Source organism: Misgurnus anguillicaudatus, chromosome 10 (assembly GCF_027580225.2).
Source record: "Misgurnus anguillicaudatus chromosome 10, ASM2758022v2, whole genome shotgun sequence".
Lineage (NCBI taxonomy): Eukaryota > Metazoa > Chordata > Actinopteri > Cypriniformes > Cobitidae > Misgurnus > Misgurnus anguillicaudatus.
The window spans coordinates 11,939,311-11,957,916 of record NC_073346.2 but is presented as its reverse complement, the minus strand read 5'-3'; the positions used below and the strand labels follow the sequence as shown (position 1 = coordinate 11,957,916).

Genomic DNA, 18,606 nt, shown 5'->3' with positions numbered 1-18,606 from the left:
AAGGCGCAGTCATACTATCCAAACCAAACCATGCCCGTGATTGTCCCCCCTCCATACTCCCCCAGATGCACGCACTCACACTGTACTTTTATTTATCTGAGCCCGATTGCGCTTTCGTCATTAGGATGCGATTGTTTTGAACAAAGCAAGAAGTAAAGCGCTCTCTCTCAACACTGGAACCCACAGACATCTCAGCTGAATATTTGCGATGTGAAATCCCAGCTAATTAAGTCATAGTACACTAAAAAGATCTGGAGGACAAAAAAATCAAGGTTTACAAGAAGTTTTGATACACCTGCTGGGTAAAAATCAGTCCTTCCAGAAAAACGCGGAGTTTTTTTGTGATTGTTGCGGGCTAAAATCCTTGATTTTGCGGCACATTTTCTTAAAAAATGCGATGGAATATGCGGGATATTTATGCAATTTATGCGATGGAATTGCGGGAATTTGCGAAAATTGCTGGAATTTGCGAAAATTGCGGAACTTGCAAAAACTGCGGAAACTTGCAAAAGCTGCAATGATGTTCACGTCACATAATCACGTCACTTCATAACGTTCCCATGGCAATAGAGGACACGGCTGCGCTTTTGGGAAGTAAATGCAACATTTACTTTATTTTTTAACTTTCTGCTAATATATATGTGACTTTTTGCTACAAAAATGCGGAAATTATGAAATCATGCAAGTCCCGCATATTTTGTGCACGAAAATATGTAATTAATGCGGCGAAAGTGCGTCGTATTTGGAAAAAATGCAGCCCTGCATAAATATGCGGACTTTGGCTGATTATGCAATATATTGCGCAATTGCGTTTTTCTGGAGGGACTGATAAATATCGATTCATCAATGCATTGCAATTATTTGTTTCTCAATTCAATATCAATTCATCAAATCCTATGAATCGATTCAGCCCACACGCCAGTGGTGGCGCTGTGGGCAACACTCTAGTGACGCGCTTTACCAAAACAGCATGATTCCCATTTTCATTTTTATTTTACTATTAAAAACAGCTTAATTCATTATAGTGAGCGCTCAGTACGCCTTCCTCCCTACCCCTCTCTCTCTCTTTCTCTCTCTCTCTCATGTTACGTGCAGCGCGCCTCTCGCGCATAAAATACAGTGAAAAGTGTTTTAACTCCGCGTCCCTTCGTGTACTTTCTTTTTCGCGTAAACGTCAACAAACACAAGTGTTACTGGCAGAGAAGACGGATGATCGAGTTCATCATGACTTAACGAAAGGTTAGCAGTAGTGTTTTCCACACATACTCGTTCTCTTGTAGTGAGTCTGTGTGCAAGCAACAACACTGATGAGAAGAGCAACATCAGTACAGCTTCAATGTAAATGTATGGTGATTTTTAGCAGCAGTTAAAGAAAGAGCTGATTGGATTAAACAAGGAGTTACTGGGTCGTGTGTCGTTACTGGGTATGTTTAGTCCCTATTTTATAGACAACAAACCAGATAATATGTCAAAATATGTTAAAATGCAATATAATGTGACAGATCATAGAGTAAAACACAACGCAATGATGTCACATATATGCTAATCGGTGTGTGATGTCATCACCGCCAAAGTCTTTCAAAATCCTGTGGGAAACACTGTAAAAATATACCCAGGTACTTAATTAGTTGTGTATTTACTTATTACAGAATCGATATCGAAGCAAATAAATCAATATTGAATTGAATCAAAGCCTCAAGAATCGAAATCAAATGGAATTGTGAAATTCCTAACAATACCCGGCCCTACTATTGTGTGACTTCTCCTAGTGGCTCCTCCTCTTTTATTTCCTCCAGCAAATAAAAAATAACATGGCTTGGCAAACAATAATAATAATATGTTGAATAATATGTATCTCTGGCATTCCAAATAAACTGTTACATGTGGAAAAACCCCTCTGCCTTGCAGCCATTTCAAGTGCAAAATGCTTTTTTCGTCATTAAAAAATGGCGCAAATACCAGTAATAAAACATTGGTAAAATTTTGTGTATGAGAAACTCTCTGATCCAGCCGAGGCTCGGACCAGGAACCTAGATAGTGGAGTATATAGTGTATAGTACATAATTTGGGACACAATTGTTGATTTTGAGCATACTCATATAGTATTGTAATGTAAAATACAATGCCCACTGGTTGTGCTTTCAGTTCGAATAGTTTTTAACAATAACAATTAAATAGGGGCCATGACCCACTGTGAACAGAATTGATGTTTACCACACCATCATCTCCTTTCCCTTGATTTTAATACTACAGTTCATTTAGAAAACTGAAGAACTCGGCCACTTCAATGCACAATCCAAACACAATGAAATGAAATTGACCAGTCCGGATACATGACTTCAATATGAAACATTTCCCAAGCTTTGTGAGCTTCTGGCAAAACACACAGTCAATACAGGCCTCTTTAATCACGTACGGCTGGAAACTTTGGCTGGGTCTATGTGTGTATGTTGGCCGGTGCTGGGCGACATTTTCCCTTTTTCTGTCTCTTGTCTAAATATAGGCCAGCCTCAAAGGTAATGATGTGCCACTTTCTCAGCAGTGAGGAGTGTGATAAAGCAGGCCATGCCTCTGTGTACACATCTCATTCTGTCAATCCACATCAATCACCTGATACAATGAGGTGAAACGTATTTGAAAACAGCTGGTCGGAGGTCTACACGAGAGTTCGAGGGGAAGAAGTCAATTTTAGATCAGAAGGTTGAGCACCTGCTTTGAGGAAATGGGGCGTGTCTGTCTCTAGTACCTCTCCAACTGATGCACTTTATTCAAACTCATTTCTGCGTCTGTACACATGTTGCCCTGGCCCCATGACAATGACAATATGTCTTTTTATAGAACTGCTCTGTGTTTAGGATTCACTCTATGTTTATTTAAATACCCCAAGAAGCTATTGTGTTGAGGCTGGTGTCCCATTCGTATGATCTCACTTGAAAAGCTGCTCACCAGCATACCAGCTCTGTTACCTTATACAGTAAGCCAATTACGAATAACCAAATTAAAACAATACACAAAGGCATGTGGCACACAAATACTGCCCTGCATGAGAGGCAAGGAGAAACTGTATTGAGTTTGCCATAAGCATGCTGCTACAAATTGCTGGGTTGTTTGCAACCCATGGTTGGGTAACAACAATTCAGTCCGGGTTAATTCATAACCCAGCAGTTGGTATTGTCCATATTTTACCCAATCGTGGGTTGAAAGCAACCAAGGGTTTTTTTAAGGGGAGGGGGGTTAACGCTATGTCATGCATTCTGACTTATAAACACCGTTAAAGAGTTGGATTCCTCATGCTTAACATGAGCAAAGGTATAAAACCATTTGGCTGTATGACAGAGTTATTTTTGCCTTTATTGGATAGAAAGTAATTAAGGAGATGACAGGACAGTATAGGGTTAAGAAAGGGGTATGAGATTGGCAAAGGACCTCGATCTGGGATTTGAACTCGGGTCGACAGTAGTGCGTCTGCACCATGTGTCGGAGCACCGTCCACTACACCATCGGCTCCGACGGACGGAGTACTTCTGTGCCGAATGCTTCGTCTGGGTTCATACAAGTTTCAAGAAGTTTTGTTCAACTACTGAATCGTTGGGTAAGCAGTGCTGGAAGTACAATGAAAGTCCTTATATGGGTACTTACCAACCAAGAGCAATAATAATAATAATTTGTTACATTTATATAGCACTTTTCTCAGTACTCAAAGTGCTTTCCATATGAATTGGGGAATCTCCTCAACCACCACCAATGTGCAGCATCCACCTGGATGATGCGACGGCAGCCATATTGCACCAGAAAACCCACCACACACCAGCTTATTAGTGGAGAGGAGACAGAGTGATATAGCCAATTACTATGAGGGATGATTAGTAGGCCAATGGGCAAGTTTGGCCAGGATGCCGGGGCACACCCCTACTCTTTTTTGAAGGACATCCTGGGATTTTTAATGGCCACAGAGAGTCAGGACCTCGGTTTAACGTCTCATCCGAAGGACGGTGCTTTTTTGATAGTATAGTGTCCCCATCACTATACTGGGGTGTTAGGACCCACACAGACCACAGGGTGAGCACCCCCTGCTGGTCTCACTAACACCACTACCAGCAGCAACCTGGTTTTCCCAGGTGGTCTCCCATCCAAGTACTGACCAGGCTCAGCCCTGCTTAGCTTCAGTGGGCAAGCTGTCTTGGGCTACAGTCACCAAGGGAAGTTTAAGCTTGTTCAGCTTCCCAATGAACCCAGCATAATGGGAACAATGGACATAGTTTGTTTATCTGGGGTAGCAGCGGAGTTGTGGGTGTGTGTTTGTTTAAAGCTGGATTTCGTTGAAATGGGGCAGTCCCAACCGCAGGCGGTAAGTAAAACCACATCAAATTTCTGTGTTTTGTAGGCATTCGACGTGCAAGTGCATATAATGTTAACAACACAAACATGTAGTGAATCATAAGTAATCCAGAGATAGTGGGATAATGTTTTATGTGTGTTGCTTGCTCGTGACTGGCTTTGCCCGTGGTACACCTCCAGAAGCTCAGGTTTTTGTAGAAAGTAGCAATACAGCTGATCTGTCTTTTATAAATCTGATAAAACTAAAGACTCTTTGGAGATATGAAGGATGCAATACTACTCTATAGAGGTATTCAAGATTAACATGAGATTAGCAGAAACAGCGTGTGTTATGGGAGCTTTAAAGTGTATACTAACAAACAGTTGGAAGCTCTCTAGGATTTTTGTAGATATGTTTAGGATGTTGGAACCCAGCATCAGATACTGGTGCTGTATCCCCACCAGACTTCTTAACTACTGTAAACTAACCAACCACAACAAGCTTTGCTAGTCAACAACATGCCTATTGCTATTCCCAAACTTTCCTGTACAGTAAATCAAGTCTTTCTGTTCGGTGGTTTCCGTCTCGTGATAATCTGTTGAAGAGAATTACCTTCCAAGAAACATTATAGAAATGTCTCCCAATTGTCTCAATTTGCTTAAATCTTGGTTTACTGTCTCAACATTTGTCAAGGGCTAACCGCATGTACAATAATCTGTATTTCCCGACATCCAAGAAAAGAAAACCCCCCAAAGTCATTTTTCATTCTAGATGTAACCACAATCTTTAGTGGCACATTAAAAGACGTCCCAGTCCAATTTAACAATTCAGCATAGAGTTTAAGCTCAAGCCAACAGAGTTGCGTGCCAACAATTTATTACTTTTTTATTTGTATTTTGTATTTTTTCCATTGTGAGATTGCAGACAGTGTGTCTGAGCTATCGCCAGCTCATTTCTCTCACACATCAGCGCTTCTCAATACAGTCCCCACCTCACATGAGTTATGGATCCCTCGGCCCATTCTTCCATTTACAGCCCGCATTTCTCCCCCACTCTTTGCTTCTCTATTGGCAACCTTTGCCGACCCATTGCCGTATCTTGCTTTTATGTGCCTTGTTCGCAAGTCTTGATTGCTTGTTGTTTTACAACCGGTGAGACTCTTCAATGGCCGGCTGGGGAAGAGACAGGCAGGTTGGGACAGAGTCACACGATCGCACACACCCCTTAGAAATGACACATGAAAAATTCCCCAGACGTGAATTCATTTCACACTGCCATCTTTGTGACGAATGGCCTTAATTTTTCAGAGTCGGACGGGCACGGCCTGTACTCTGCCGTTTGGGGATGTTGTAAAGTGATGTTTGATCAGTGTGTAAAATCACAAATTATTTCCTTTTCAAAATCCATCTTTGCAGAGGACGGTTCAGAGCATGGATGGAGATGTAAATTGATATTCTGTGTTCTGCTAGCCCAATTGGTGGGGCATTGCATTAGCAGTGCAATGATCGTGGGTTCACGCATACTGATTAAACCTTGTATTGCACAGTAAGTCCCTTGCATTACAAAATAATATTCACTCATTGATTTTACATTAATTTCAATCTTTGACATGACCTTAAAGATATCAACAAGGATGACCCCTAAAAATTGTGACCCCAACCTGTAAAGAGTAAGAAATCACAATACCTGAAAGTGGGATCAGTCTCAATCCTGCCTGAGCGTACTGCCAACGATGGCCGCGTACAACCGTTCCCATTATACAGGTGCATTAAGAGCTCTCAAAACTAGCCAAATGACATCTGCCTCCCGAGTTTCTGGGAAATAAGAGCGAACTGTAGCAGCACAAAGGGGAGGTGAGAAAGAGAACTTTGGCAATGAGTGCTTATACACTAATGGCCTGAACATGAGAGGGTGGCACCAATCTAATTCAGCTCATTTACCACTGCAGCTATTTAATTCATGCCCTCTACAAAGTGCGAAATTTAGCAGTGTTTCTCTGTGTGTGTTTTCAGATGCTTTGGGGCTTGAAAGGCTGGCGAGAACTCAGATTTTGCAGATTTTTACTGGAACGGGTTGTGTTAATGGCTTCTAATCCACCTGTTACCTCTCTAAAGCCTCACTCACACTTTTTTAAACATTGCTGCCTATGTGCAAGTCTGCTCATTTATGTCTTTAAGTACAAGTTTTTATAGCCACATGACAACAACATACTAAAAATATTACATTTTGCCTTTTTTGTAGAGGGGCAGAAAAAAAAGTAAGCATTGTGGAGAGTTTACGATGAATTAAAGGTCACCTAATATGAGAAATTCACTTTATACCGTATGTTGTTTGAACATAAGTGTGTGTGTGTGTACATAACTTATCCCTATAAATCCCTATAAAACCTTAACAGTCTCATGGTATTCTTAGCATTTTGTGAGCAGACTGATGTCACTTTGCACAGGCTCCACCCACAAACATCCAAAGACCACAGTTAGGTCATAATTTGTATTTTAAATCTTCTTTACATAATTTATTACCATACGCTCATTATGAAAAATGAGGTAAGATGATTGTCTTATTAAAAACGGTGTATGTTTTCGATATATATATGAAGAGTTTGGTTCCAAAACGCAATAAATCCATTTTGACAAATTTTGGTAAAAACGTGTTTTCTATACCAAGAAAGTGACAAGATGAAAACAACTATTTTCTGTTACAAACTTTCACACAGCATCTTTAGGTTATAAAAACATAAAAAATTCAAATCCATAAGTTGATTTTCAAAGATTTATTATAAAAACGGATTATTTTTTCCACAAAATGCAATAAATCCATGACAAGTTTTTATTCAAAATGCTATAAATCTATTGAATCAATAGCCTATATAAATGTGCATTCATCTTTGCCATGTTATATTCATTTAGTTGACTAGTTGTACACACTAATTAAAAATATAAACATTAATGTTATTAATCAAAACACTTACTTTGTCATATTAAGAACCCTGTCATTGCGGTTACTTGACGTCTTCGCTTAACGTCTTTCACAGCGGTCGACTGTAAAATGTTTTTGGTCCTGCTCGATTTTCGTTGACTTTGAGTAAAATTATGGAAAGTTTTTCATAAGATCCTCTGGGGTCAATGTGTTAGCATGAGAAGCTTGATGCTGTCGGGAGAACAAGCACCCGTCTCCCGAGTGCCTCTCAGGGAAATTGTTAGATGCTGATGGCTTACGTTTCTTTCCCATCACAGAAAACCATCACAGGTTTAGCGATGCAATTAAAGTATTATTTTGTTTTGTTTGTTGATCACGTAGTACAAAGTAGATGAGGAAAACCAGGACTCCGTGTACTACGCGCGTCCGCCATTGCTTGTTTACATTGCGTGAACGGTGGGCTGTAATATCAGAAATGGAGTTATTGCGTTCTGTAAAAAAGTGGGAGTGGCGTTTGTCGCATTTTGGGAAAAAAGGGAGAAAAGATGACAGAATAACACGGCGGATATTGGATTTTGCGTAAAATTAAGAATTTACTTTTAACTACTGACCTGATATAATACTGATTTTGGCAGTAACTCATTTTTTTCAAAAATGGCGTTTATTGCGTTTTGGAACCAAACTCTTCATATATATATATATATATATATATATATATATATATATATATATATATATAGGGCGGCGAAGCAACAGCTCATTTGCATTTAGACACAGACAAAAACAGCACTTTTTCCTGCACACCTAAAAATTGGCCTTTTCAACATGGTATAATAAATTATCTATAGGGTATTTGGACCTGAAACCTCACAGGCACATTTTGGGAACACTTATACATCTGATATTACTGTACATCTTGAAAATATGCCATATTATAGATACCATAGATACCTTCGCCTTGGGCCCCCAATTTGCTGAATCCTCAACTGTGGGTAACATACTTATGCCGCGATAGTAAGCCTGCCTGGAACCAAGCTTATTTTAACCACATCACTGTGTGACACTTGCATTACATGTGAACGGCCCTTACGCTAATAGTATTTTGTTATATTATAATAGTACCGGTATCTCCCAAGGGTTTTTCCCTCCTAGGACTTTTCTTCTGGCTAAAAGTCAACAGGTTTTTCTCCTAGGGGGGTTTTCAGCCCGGGAGTCAGCTGTTATTGGCTTAACTTAACACCCTCTTCTATACGTTATATTATTAATACGCTTGCTTATAATGTTGATTCATAGCCACAGCAAATTTAGCTGCTTATGCCATCTGTATTATGTTATGCTATCTGTCGATTTTCACTGCTTCTATTAATGTAAAGCTGCTTTGAAACAATTACCAATTGTGAAAAGCGATATATAAATAAAGTTGAATTGAATATTGGGTGATCTTTAAAAGCTTGAGGTGCTAAAATATACTTTAGAGTAACTAGAAAAAGAACCCAAAGATCCTAAAACCTACAATACTTATTTACATCCCCAAAAATACTACTTTACATAAAACACACTGGGTGCTCTAATGTCCAGGCTTGTGTTCATAAGTCAACCCAACCACAGTCAATGACACAGAAATAAAAAAAAAATTCCATTTATTAGGGATGCACCGAATATTCGGCCACCGAAAACCTTCGGCCGAAAATGGCCCAAAAGTGGTTTTTCGGTTTTCGGCCAAAAGACTTTTATCACCGAAAAAATACGGCCGAAATAATGTGATGACGCAAACAGAAACCGCGACCTGCACGTGCTTGTCTGAAGTAACATATCTGCGGTGTGGACTAGATTTCTCTCAAACCCGCGTCCGCTGAATTTCTGACCAGGATCTCCGCAACCTGTGAGTTTCACTCCCGCCCACGACCGTAATGTGTGTGTCCAAACCCGCGGAGTTTCTCTGGGCATTTGTGTACAGTTTTCACAAGCTTCGACTAAACATTCGTTCAGATTAACATCCAGAATAACAGACATTTAACATGATTGCTTTTAAAATTAGGGATGTGCACGAATGGTCAAATATTCGATCTGCAATAATAATTAGAATGGGGAAAAAATGATATTCAAATGTTTTTAATCCGCCACCGCAGCATTACGGCTACTGCTCATTTAATCCTTTTTCACTTCACCTGTACGGTCTTTTACAGACTTTAATATAAAATATACATGAAAATTAATATGTATGTATTTCTGATTGTTTTGGTAATTCAGATTGCAGACTCATTTAAGTGTTTCGAGTTTTAATGCCGGGTGTTAGACGTGCTTCTCCGCCGCCGCATCAGCGTGCATGATGAGAGATTTGCTAGCTTCCTTACATAGCCTAGTTTATTTTGTTAAAACGACACGAGACACGCATGGAAAGCGAAACGGAGAACGTTTATTTTATCTGTGGATATGGTTAGGCTATAACAAACCCGATAACTGCAAATGCCGTAACAGCAAACAATAGCTCCCTTTTGTGAAGTGTTGTTAAATTAAGCTCGTAACTTTGCACCCTCAGCAATAATGTATCAAGCCAGCTTGCGTTATTTGTAACATAATATTAAATTCAGATATATTTTTTAGATCCGTTTGTTGTTCTCACTGGATAACAACAGAGCAGAGTTTTTTCTGCAGCTGGCATTAATGAGAAAAACGGGTTTCACCGGAGAAGGTAGGCTAAATATGATTTTTTTTTTTAAACAAAAACATGTCAGAATAAATAAAGAAGATATTCATATTTGACTGAGCCTTCGACCCATTCGGGGTTTTAACGTGCATTAAAATGCCATTTTTTTATCAGCATTTTGTAACATTAACGTTAGAACAAAACCACAACTAGCACATCTCAGTTTTTAAATGTATACTGCATGGCAAACAAGCACCAAAGGATTAATCAAACAAATCCTTCAGCCTATATAACTGAAGTTGGGTTTGTTTATGCCACATGCTGTTTGGCTTATTTTTCTTCTCAAATTGTGTGTGTTGACTCCATTTCTATTACACACAAAAATACCATAAGTGCAATGGTAGTACTAATAATTGGCATAATTTCTTTCGGTGTTTCGGCTTTCGGTTTTCGGCCTTGGTTTCCTCTTTTTCGGTTTTCGGTTTCGGCCAAGAATTTTCATTTCGGTGCATCCCTACCATTTATGCATTTGGCATAAGCTTTCAACTTTCAATGCATTTAAGCTTTACATTTAATCATTTTATTATAGTGCTCCCTGGAAATCGAACATTTTGCACTGCTTACACAACGCTCTACCAAACAAATACAGGGACGCATACCTTTGGTATTGGTATTTAAATGTATTAATAAAAGTCATCTGCCCAATATATCAACATACCACAACTCAAATAATCAGCGTAAATCATCTCATAACACCTTTCTTTGACATTATAAGCTGAAAGCCAACTACGATAAAAACATGTACCAGTTGTCCCAACAGCATTCTCGAAACACACTTGCATTAATATACTTCCTTATAACAAAGACATCTTTATGTAACATACCTTTATCAGGGCTCGAACACCAATCGGTGAGACGTCCTTGCCTGTTTCGCACAAAGCCCACATAGAGAAACCGATAAAGCATTGTGAGGCTTGCCATAATTGCAGCGAGTAATAAAAAAAAAACATTAATCAAATCATTACAACAAAATGTTTGTTTTGAGTCCTCAAGATGCAAGCAACAAAGTTTGGCAGATAACCCTTTCTCGGTTGTCTTTACAGGGAGTGCAGTCTGAGGTCACTGTGCACTAAAAGTCCCTGTTCCAAAATAACCAGAGGACAGAGAATCAGAGGCCAACTCAGCTGTCAATCAAAGACTCTAAGAAAGGTTACAATGCAACACGACAGACAGCTACACTGTTCCATAATGGGAGGACAGTCTGGCCTTTGATACTAATCCCCAAAAGCCCCCGGCCCACTTTAATACCAATTCATACTGATAGTTCTGCCCCTCTTGATCAGGTGACCAGGTGCAAAATCCACTGTTGTTTATTAATAACCTCTTTGGAGCCACGTGAGTCCTTCTGCACCCAAGCACCCATCACGTGATACCACAGTTACTGTACCCACTTTCCCAAAGGGGTTGCAAGAGATTGAAAAGCTCACTGTTAGAGAACACAGTGACTGAGTCTTTCTGTAAAAAAGATCCTTGTTTGTTTTAGTTGACTTTATAATCAAAGGCACAACATGGAAATTGACTTGAGAGATCCCGCAAGGCTCTGTGTTGGGAGACTGTGAAATCTCTGTCAAACCACAACAATATCAAGTCTCCAAACTGCTCTGGATAAACAACTTAAGCACAAAAGCTCATTCAGAGAAGGAGAACATCAGCACAGTGTAAATCTTGCAGATCACCAGGCCACTGACACTACACAATGACTTTTATTCGAGTAAACTGGCAGCTGCGTGAAAAGCTGCATTCAAACAAACACACATGGCTTTACACACATTTCTGTTTGAGGATGGGCAAAGTAAATGACAAATTAAAGTAATGTATAATTTCCAGTGTTGGCTGGTGGGAGTGCATTTATAATTGTTTGTGAGGTGAACATGTTGGTGGTGTAAATGCAGTGTAAAAAACAGCTACAAAACTTCTAATAAAATGAATGATACATTTTCTGCACCGTCAACCGCTCACACCAATCTGACTGAAATTATTTTGGCAAAAATGCTTCAAAACATTACAGAGAACATACAAACCCACCTATTGTTTTGATTCAGGAGGTATTTTTAACCCCAGTCCATTTTGATCAGGTTCTGATAGGTTGGGGGGGGGTCATGACAGGTTAATAAGGTTCTGATAGGTTAAATGCTCCACTCTCATAAAAATTTCCAATTATTTACTCACCCCCATGTCATCCAAGATGTTTGTCTTACTTTGTTCAGTCGAGAAGAAATTACGCTTTTTTTAGGAAAATATTTCTGGATTTCTCTCCATAAAGTGAACTTTAAAGGATCTCAACAGTTTACAGTTTCAATGCAGCTTCAAATGGGTCTAAACGATCCCAACCGAGGCATAAGGGTGTGATCTAGCGAAACGATCATTATTTTTAACAAAAAAGTACTTTTAAAGGGACACTGTTTTTTTTTTAATTACTTGTTTTCCAGCTGCTCTAGAGTTAAACATTTGATTTTTACTACTTTGGAATCCATTCAGCTGATCTCCGGGTCTGGCGGTACCACTTTTAGCATATCTTAGCATAATCCCTTGAATCTGATTAAACCATTACCATGGCAGCAGGAGTCACAATGATATTACACAGTGCCATAAAATTGTCCCCTGCTATTGAAAGTTACTAAGGGGACTATTTTCAGGCGCTGCGTAATATTATTGCACCTGCTGCAGTCATGTTATGGCAGCAAAGTCCTTGATTATTACGCCAGAATGAGAGTATAGTTCTTAGCCATATCAGCCTAAAAAAAACGCAACTTTTAATTTTCCGTCAGTCTTAGTAGATGATGTAACTACAGAAGAGTCAAGTTTTAAATAGGAAAAACATTGAAACTCTTTAGTCATTTTTGAGCACAATACTAATGGTCTAATCGGATTCAACAGATTGTGCTAAGCTATGCTAAAAGTGGTACTGCCAGGCTTGGACATCGGCTGAATGCATTCCATAACTGTAAAAATCAAATGTTTAACTCTAGCTGGAAAATTAGCATATTTTCAAAAAAGTGGAGTGTCCCTTTAAACCACAACTTCTCGTCTTTCACTAGCCGTGTGATGTGCGTCGAAAGATGCACACTTGCGGACCATTTTAAACTACAGTATACACTGACACAAAGACATTAATTAGTATCATTTCACATACAACAACGTCAGAACGGTCCACATTTTTATTTGTCCATTCATCACATCATTCCAGCCCTCATCCTAATTCACATTCTTTCAACATACACACAACTGAATCCCAGCACATAAGGCACATTTGACTTTATATCTATCAGTTGTCAGCCATGTATGTAGTGTAGCACGGCCTCTGGGTCATGTCAGCCAATAAGATCAGTGATGGTATTGTGCGAGCTGCTGCCCTTGGAGAACAACACGTTACTCCAGCCTGACTGATCAGAATGTCATTGCTGTGAAAGGTCAGAGGTCACAGAGCATGTGAGCAATGATGTCAAGAGGACACAGAGAGGACAAAACGAAACGTGAGTAGAAAAAGAGAGATGGTGGACTATACTGCACAGTCCACAACATATAATGCATATGGTCAGCGATATTATATAACAATAGAGTAAATAAGATAATTGGGAAATGGTAAATATGGAGGCCATATAGACCCCTTCAAGGTTTGTAAACATTGAATGACTATCGGGTGCGCGTGCAGCATGGGGTCTAAATGTTCATACCATTCACGCTTTATAATTTAATCTAACAGGTCTGAAAAATGATGACCTACCCCAAATGAAGTGAGCACTACAAACACAAGCCTCTTTGATATTTGCATTGTCCCAGTCTGCACGTTTAATTGCTTGCAGACGCAGATGCTGTATTTTTTTGTTTTTGAGATTCTGCAGGAATCCCGAAAAACTTAACGGAAGACCTGGTGCGATTTTCACAGCCCACGACGTAAGTATGCATTTTTGACGACACCGAATAATACTCAACTCAATCTGCTGTAATGACTTTTCTGACCCCGACATGCGCAGTGGGAACCGCCTTTGACGTGAACCGTGAAGGGGTCTATAGTACCACCTTACAGTTCACAGAGCCATTGAGCTTTTAGACAGAGTTAAAATGGTGGGAAAGAAGAATAAAAGCCCCGCCTCACAGCTGAAAGAGCAAATCACGTGTTGTTTACTGTATGTGCATGCTCATTAGCTAGAGAAGAAACATTTAAAATAGCTGTTTTTTATATGAATTATGAGTTGAAATGTAAACACACTTAACCAATAAATTTGGAGATGCCTGTCTTTCCTTAGTCAAGCAGATATGAGCTATACTTGCATGAATGGTTATTGTAGGCTGAGTGTTATATGGCCACTAAGTAGGCTGACTTGCCTTAAAGGGACTTTACAGCCTACTTGCATACTGTAAGTCTGTGAAACCTTATGCAATATGCAATGAGACAGGTTGTTGTCATAATACATCTTTAGGTCGGCACTGTTCACACTGTTTTTAATTGACTATAATTTAGACTAATCCCCACCTTACATATTATACATCCTTTAGCATGCAAGGATAGCATACAAATAAGATGTAGCTTTTTAAAAAGAGGAACAGCAGAAAAAAACGAATGTACACTACTGTCAGTGAATATGAAAGTGTGTTAAATACTTTTAGTGTAACTTACGTCAGATCCATGATGATTCATATCTAGCAATTACGCGGATAAAAAAAAGATTTGTTCTGTTAATTTACAAATTAAATAATATTAAATGTAATGTACACAAACTTGCTCAATTATTAGCCACACTTAGGCTATATCCACACGAAGCCGCTGCATTCCCTATCGGATCATTTTTTTCCCTTGCTCTAAAAAAATAATCCGTAAACACGAAACCACTGAAACCGACTGAAAGCGGTGTAGTATATATGCCGGACCAGTACGGGGCGCTGTAATCCTGCCACAAATATACACTATACACGGAGAAGAAGACTTTGAGCATGCGCATAACCAACGTATGGTGTTGTCCATTATCGCTTGTTGGTCACCACAATTGCATAGAAGCAATAGATTTTGCTGTAATAAAGCTAGTAGGCTTTAGTAGCTTCTGTAGCACGAACACAATCACGTAGTCCGCCGTTATTGTTGTTGCTGTTACGTGTAACGCTTCCAACACGTGATGTGATGACGTTTACGCTTCACAAAATATACGGATTGGCTGTACAGACGAAACCGCAAGGGTGTCGGTTTCAGATTTATCCACTTTAGGACCCGGTTTCAAAAAATAGCGGATTCAGTCTCCCAAAACGCCGGATCCGTGTGGATGAAACGCCAATACGATAACAAATTTATACGTATGCAGTGATACGCGTCTCCGTGTGGACAGCCCCTTATTCACACAGTACTTTGAAAACAACCCATGTTCATTATCCATTGTAAAGACGCTCAGTAGATTTCGGCACTGACACGAGATAAAATGACCTCTGCTGTTATTCATCAACACTGTTAATCACTTCTGTAATGGAGAATGCGCTGCATACTTCACTGAAACCGGACAGCTTCATTTCACCACTGTGATCTAGCACCTGAAAGTGTGCTGCAATACACTCCACTAAATATTTGATGTGATAATGCAATTCTCCATTAGCTGATGCATTTATTTTGTTATGATCAAGAAAAAACACACAAAAAGTCTATTTTAAACCATAACCTATATACAGGCAGTAAATAGAATAGGGTTTAAAATAGACGCTCTCTGCTATTTAAGGGACAGGTTCGGTGTTTTGCACTTGAAGCCCTGTTTTCGGATTGTTTGTGGTGAGGTAGAGCGGTTTTGACTGGGGTTTCGACATTTGCGGCTGCCCCAAGAATTTTTGGGTGTTTGTGTTTCAGCTCCTACCTTAACAATGGGTTTAATGGTGCACTGGAACAATCCTTTCTAAAATGCATTAAACTTTCGTTTACAAAGACGTGAAACTTATCGAGTGGTCAGGGGTGTTCACTGATATGCTCACACAAAAATTGCGTTAAAGATGCTTTCCAACAGCTGTTTTAGCATTCGTTGTTAACTTGTGGACCTATTTTTCCAAACGCCCCACACCCGTACATTCTTCCGCTTAGAGCTTGAATAATAGACACTCCAGCCCAGGTGGTGGCGCTAATCCGCCATTGCCAATTGCAAGAATAGAAACAAAGTTCCCGGTGCGGAGTAATACCGGACCTCACAGCACATCTAATTCAAGTCAATGGAGTTGGCAAAAACTACGATAAAACCTGTTGGAATGCGTATTTTGCAGCGATTTTTGTGTGAGCATACCAGTGAACACCCCTGACCACTCGGTGAGTTTCACGTCTTTGTAAACGAAAGTTTAATGCATTTTAGGAAGGATTGTTCCAGTGCACCATTAAACCCATTGTAAAGGTAGGAGCTGAAACACAAACACCCAAAAATTCTCTGGGCAGCCGCATATGTCGAAATTTCAGTCAAAACCGTTCTATTTCATCATAAACAATCTGAAAACAGGGCTTTAAGTGTAAAATACCGAACTTGTCCTTTAAACATTTAGTTATTGCAAACCCTTACATAATTGCATATGCTAAAATATGTAGATTTGCAATATTACGTTTATTTCGGTATGTCTGTTCAATTTCTCATTAATGCTATTATCTAATCAACAAATCACATGGCAGTTGTTTCAATGCATTTAGGGGTGTGTTCCTGGTCAAGACAATCTCCTGAACCCCAAACTGAATGTCATAATAGGAAAAAAAGGTGAAATTTAAGCAATTTTGAGTGTTGCATGGTTGCCAGACGGGCCGGTCTGAGTATTTCACAATCTGCTCAGTTACTGGGATTTTCACGCACAATTATTTCTAGGGTTTACAAAGAATGGTGTGAAAAGGCAAAAACATCCAGTATGCGGCAGTCCTGTGGGTGAAAATGCCTTGTTGATGCTAGAGGTCAGAGGAGAATGGGTCGACTGATTCAAGCTGACTGAAAAGCAACTTTTACTTAAATAACCACTCGTTACAACCGAGGTATGCAGCAAAGCATTTGTGAAGCTACAACACGCACAACCTTGAGGCGGATGGGCTACAACAGCAGAAGACCCCACCGGGTACCACTCATCTCCACTACAAATAGGAAAAAGAGGCTACAAGCTCACCAAAATTGGACAGTTGAAGACTGGAAAAAATGTTGCGTGGTCTGGTGAGTCTCGATTTCTGTTGAGAAAGAGAATGAGAACATGGATCCATCATGCCTTGTTACCACTGTGCAGGCTGGTGGTGGTGGTGTAATGGTGTGGAGGATGTTTTCTTGGCACACTTTAGGCCCCTTAGTGCCAACTGGACATCGTTTAAATGCCACAGCCCACCTCAGCATTGTTTCTGACCATGTCCATCCCTTTATGACCACCATGTACCCATCCTCTGATGACTACTTCCAGCAGGATAATGCACCATGTCACAAAGCTCAAACCATTTCAAATTGGTTTCTTGAACATGACAATGAGTTCACTGTACTAAAATGGCCCCCACAGTCACCAGATCTCAACCCAATAGAGTATCTTTGGGATGTGGTGGAACGGGAGCTTCATGCCCTGGATGTGCATCCCACAAATCTCCATCAACTGCAAGACGCTATCCTATCAATATGGGCCAACATTTCTAAAAAATGCTTTCAGCACAAAGTGAGGTGAGCTGACCCAACCTGACCCAACCTAAACCATGGGGTACTATGCAATGGAAAAGCGCCATTATAATAATAATACCACCCCTTAATTTGCACTATCCAACCACGTCACTACCATTTATAGTGAAGAGAGAGAGAGAGAGAGAGAGAAAATAATTTCAATAAACCACCATCATGGACATTATTTTCAGTGTTTGCATTTCATCAGCTCATTTGCATTTAAAAGAACACAGCCAAAACGGCAAATAAGTTTTAGCTAAAACTTCATATATGTACACCAAAGATTTATTTAACGGGGTGCACAATATTTTCAACCGTAGCTTTACAAGTGAACAGAGAAATATGATTGGAAGGCTGAAAAATTGAAGAGAGCAGTAATTTTATTCATGAAGCTGCGAGTCCTCGGGCTGTGCACCGAGATGTCCTATCACATCACACTGCGAACACATCCTCACTTCCACATGTCTCTCGACCCCCACTCTCTCTCTCTCTCACATACACACACTGCTCGTTGCTTTTCCAAAACAAACTAAATTTATACCATACCTAAACTCACATATATTTATTTATTTTAGCAGACAGAACAAACAACTACACTGTCTGCACGCCATTATGAATTCTCTGTACAACCTCTTCAAAACACTCATGCGATATTGATATTGATATTATCTACACTGAGCCGAAGCGTAGGTCGAACAAGTGCTCCTCTAGAGCGCAGAAGCTACATTAATATTCTCAGTTGTTTTCAAAGGCATGCCGTGCAACATCAAAATGAGACCGTCAGACAAGGTACAAATCCTGCAGAATATATCACTACAAACTCTAAATCATTAATGAGCTCCAACCCTTTAAATTCAAATTAAAGCTTCATCAAAGAGCAAACATTTCCTTATTTTATCCAGGCTGTGAAAAATAGGACATCAGAGAAACAGCGATAGAGAGCAAGAGGGGACTGTGGCTCCAGCTACTAAATGTGGACACACTACTCTTATTTTGCTAATTGCAGGTCTTTCAAACTGGGTTTCCATGCAAACATA

General features: G+C 39.7%; 1 protein-coding gene across 5 annotated transcripts in view; it reads right to left on the bottom strand.

The window, feature by feature from the left end:
• Positions 1 to 18,606, bottom strand: part of triob (trio Rho guanine nucleotide exchange factor b) — a 152,778-nt gene that overhangs the window by 105,494 nt on the left and 28,678 nt on the right. The window contains exon 1 of one of the 5 annotated variants that reach the window (XM_073871875.1): positions 10,769 to 10,978. The exons of the other annotated variants lie outside the window; for them this stretch is intronic. Coding sequence (XP_073727976.1) covers positions 10,769 to 10,865 — 97 coding nt within the window. The 5' untranslated portion in view covers positions 10,866 to 10,978. Of the gene's footprint in view, positions 1 to 10,768; positions 10,979 to 18,606 lie in introns of those variants that run through there. 5 annotated transcript variants of the gene reach the window in all.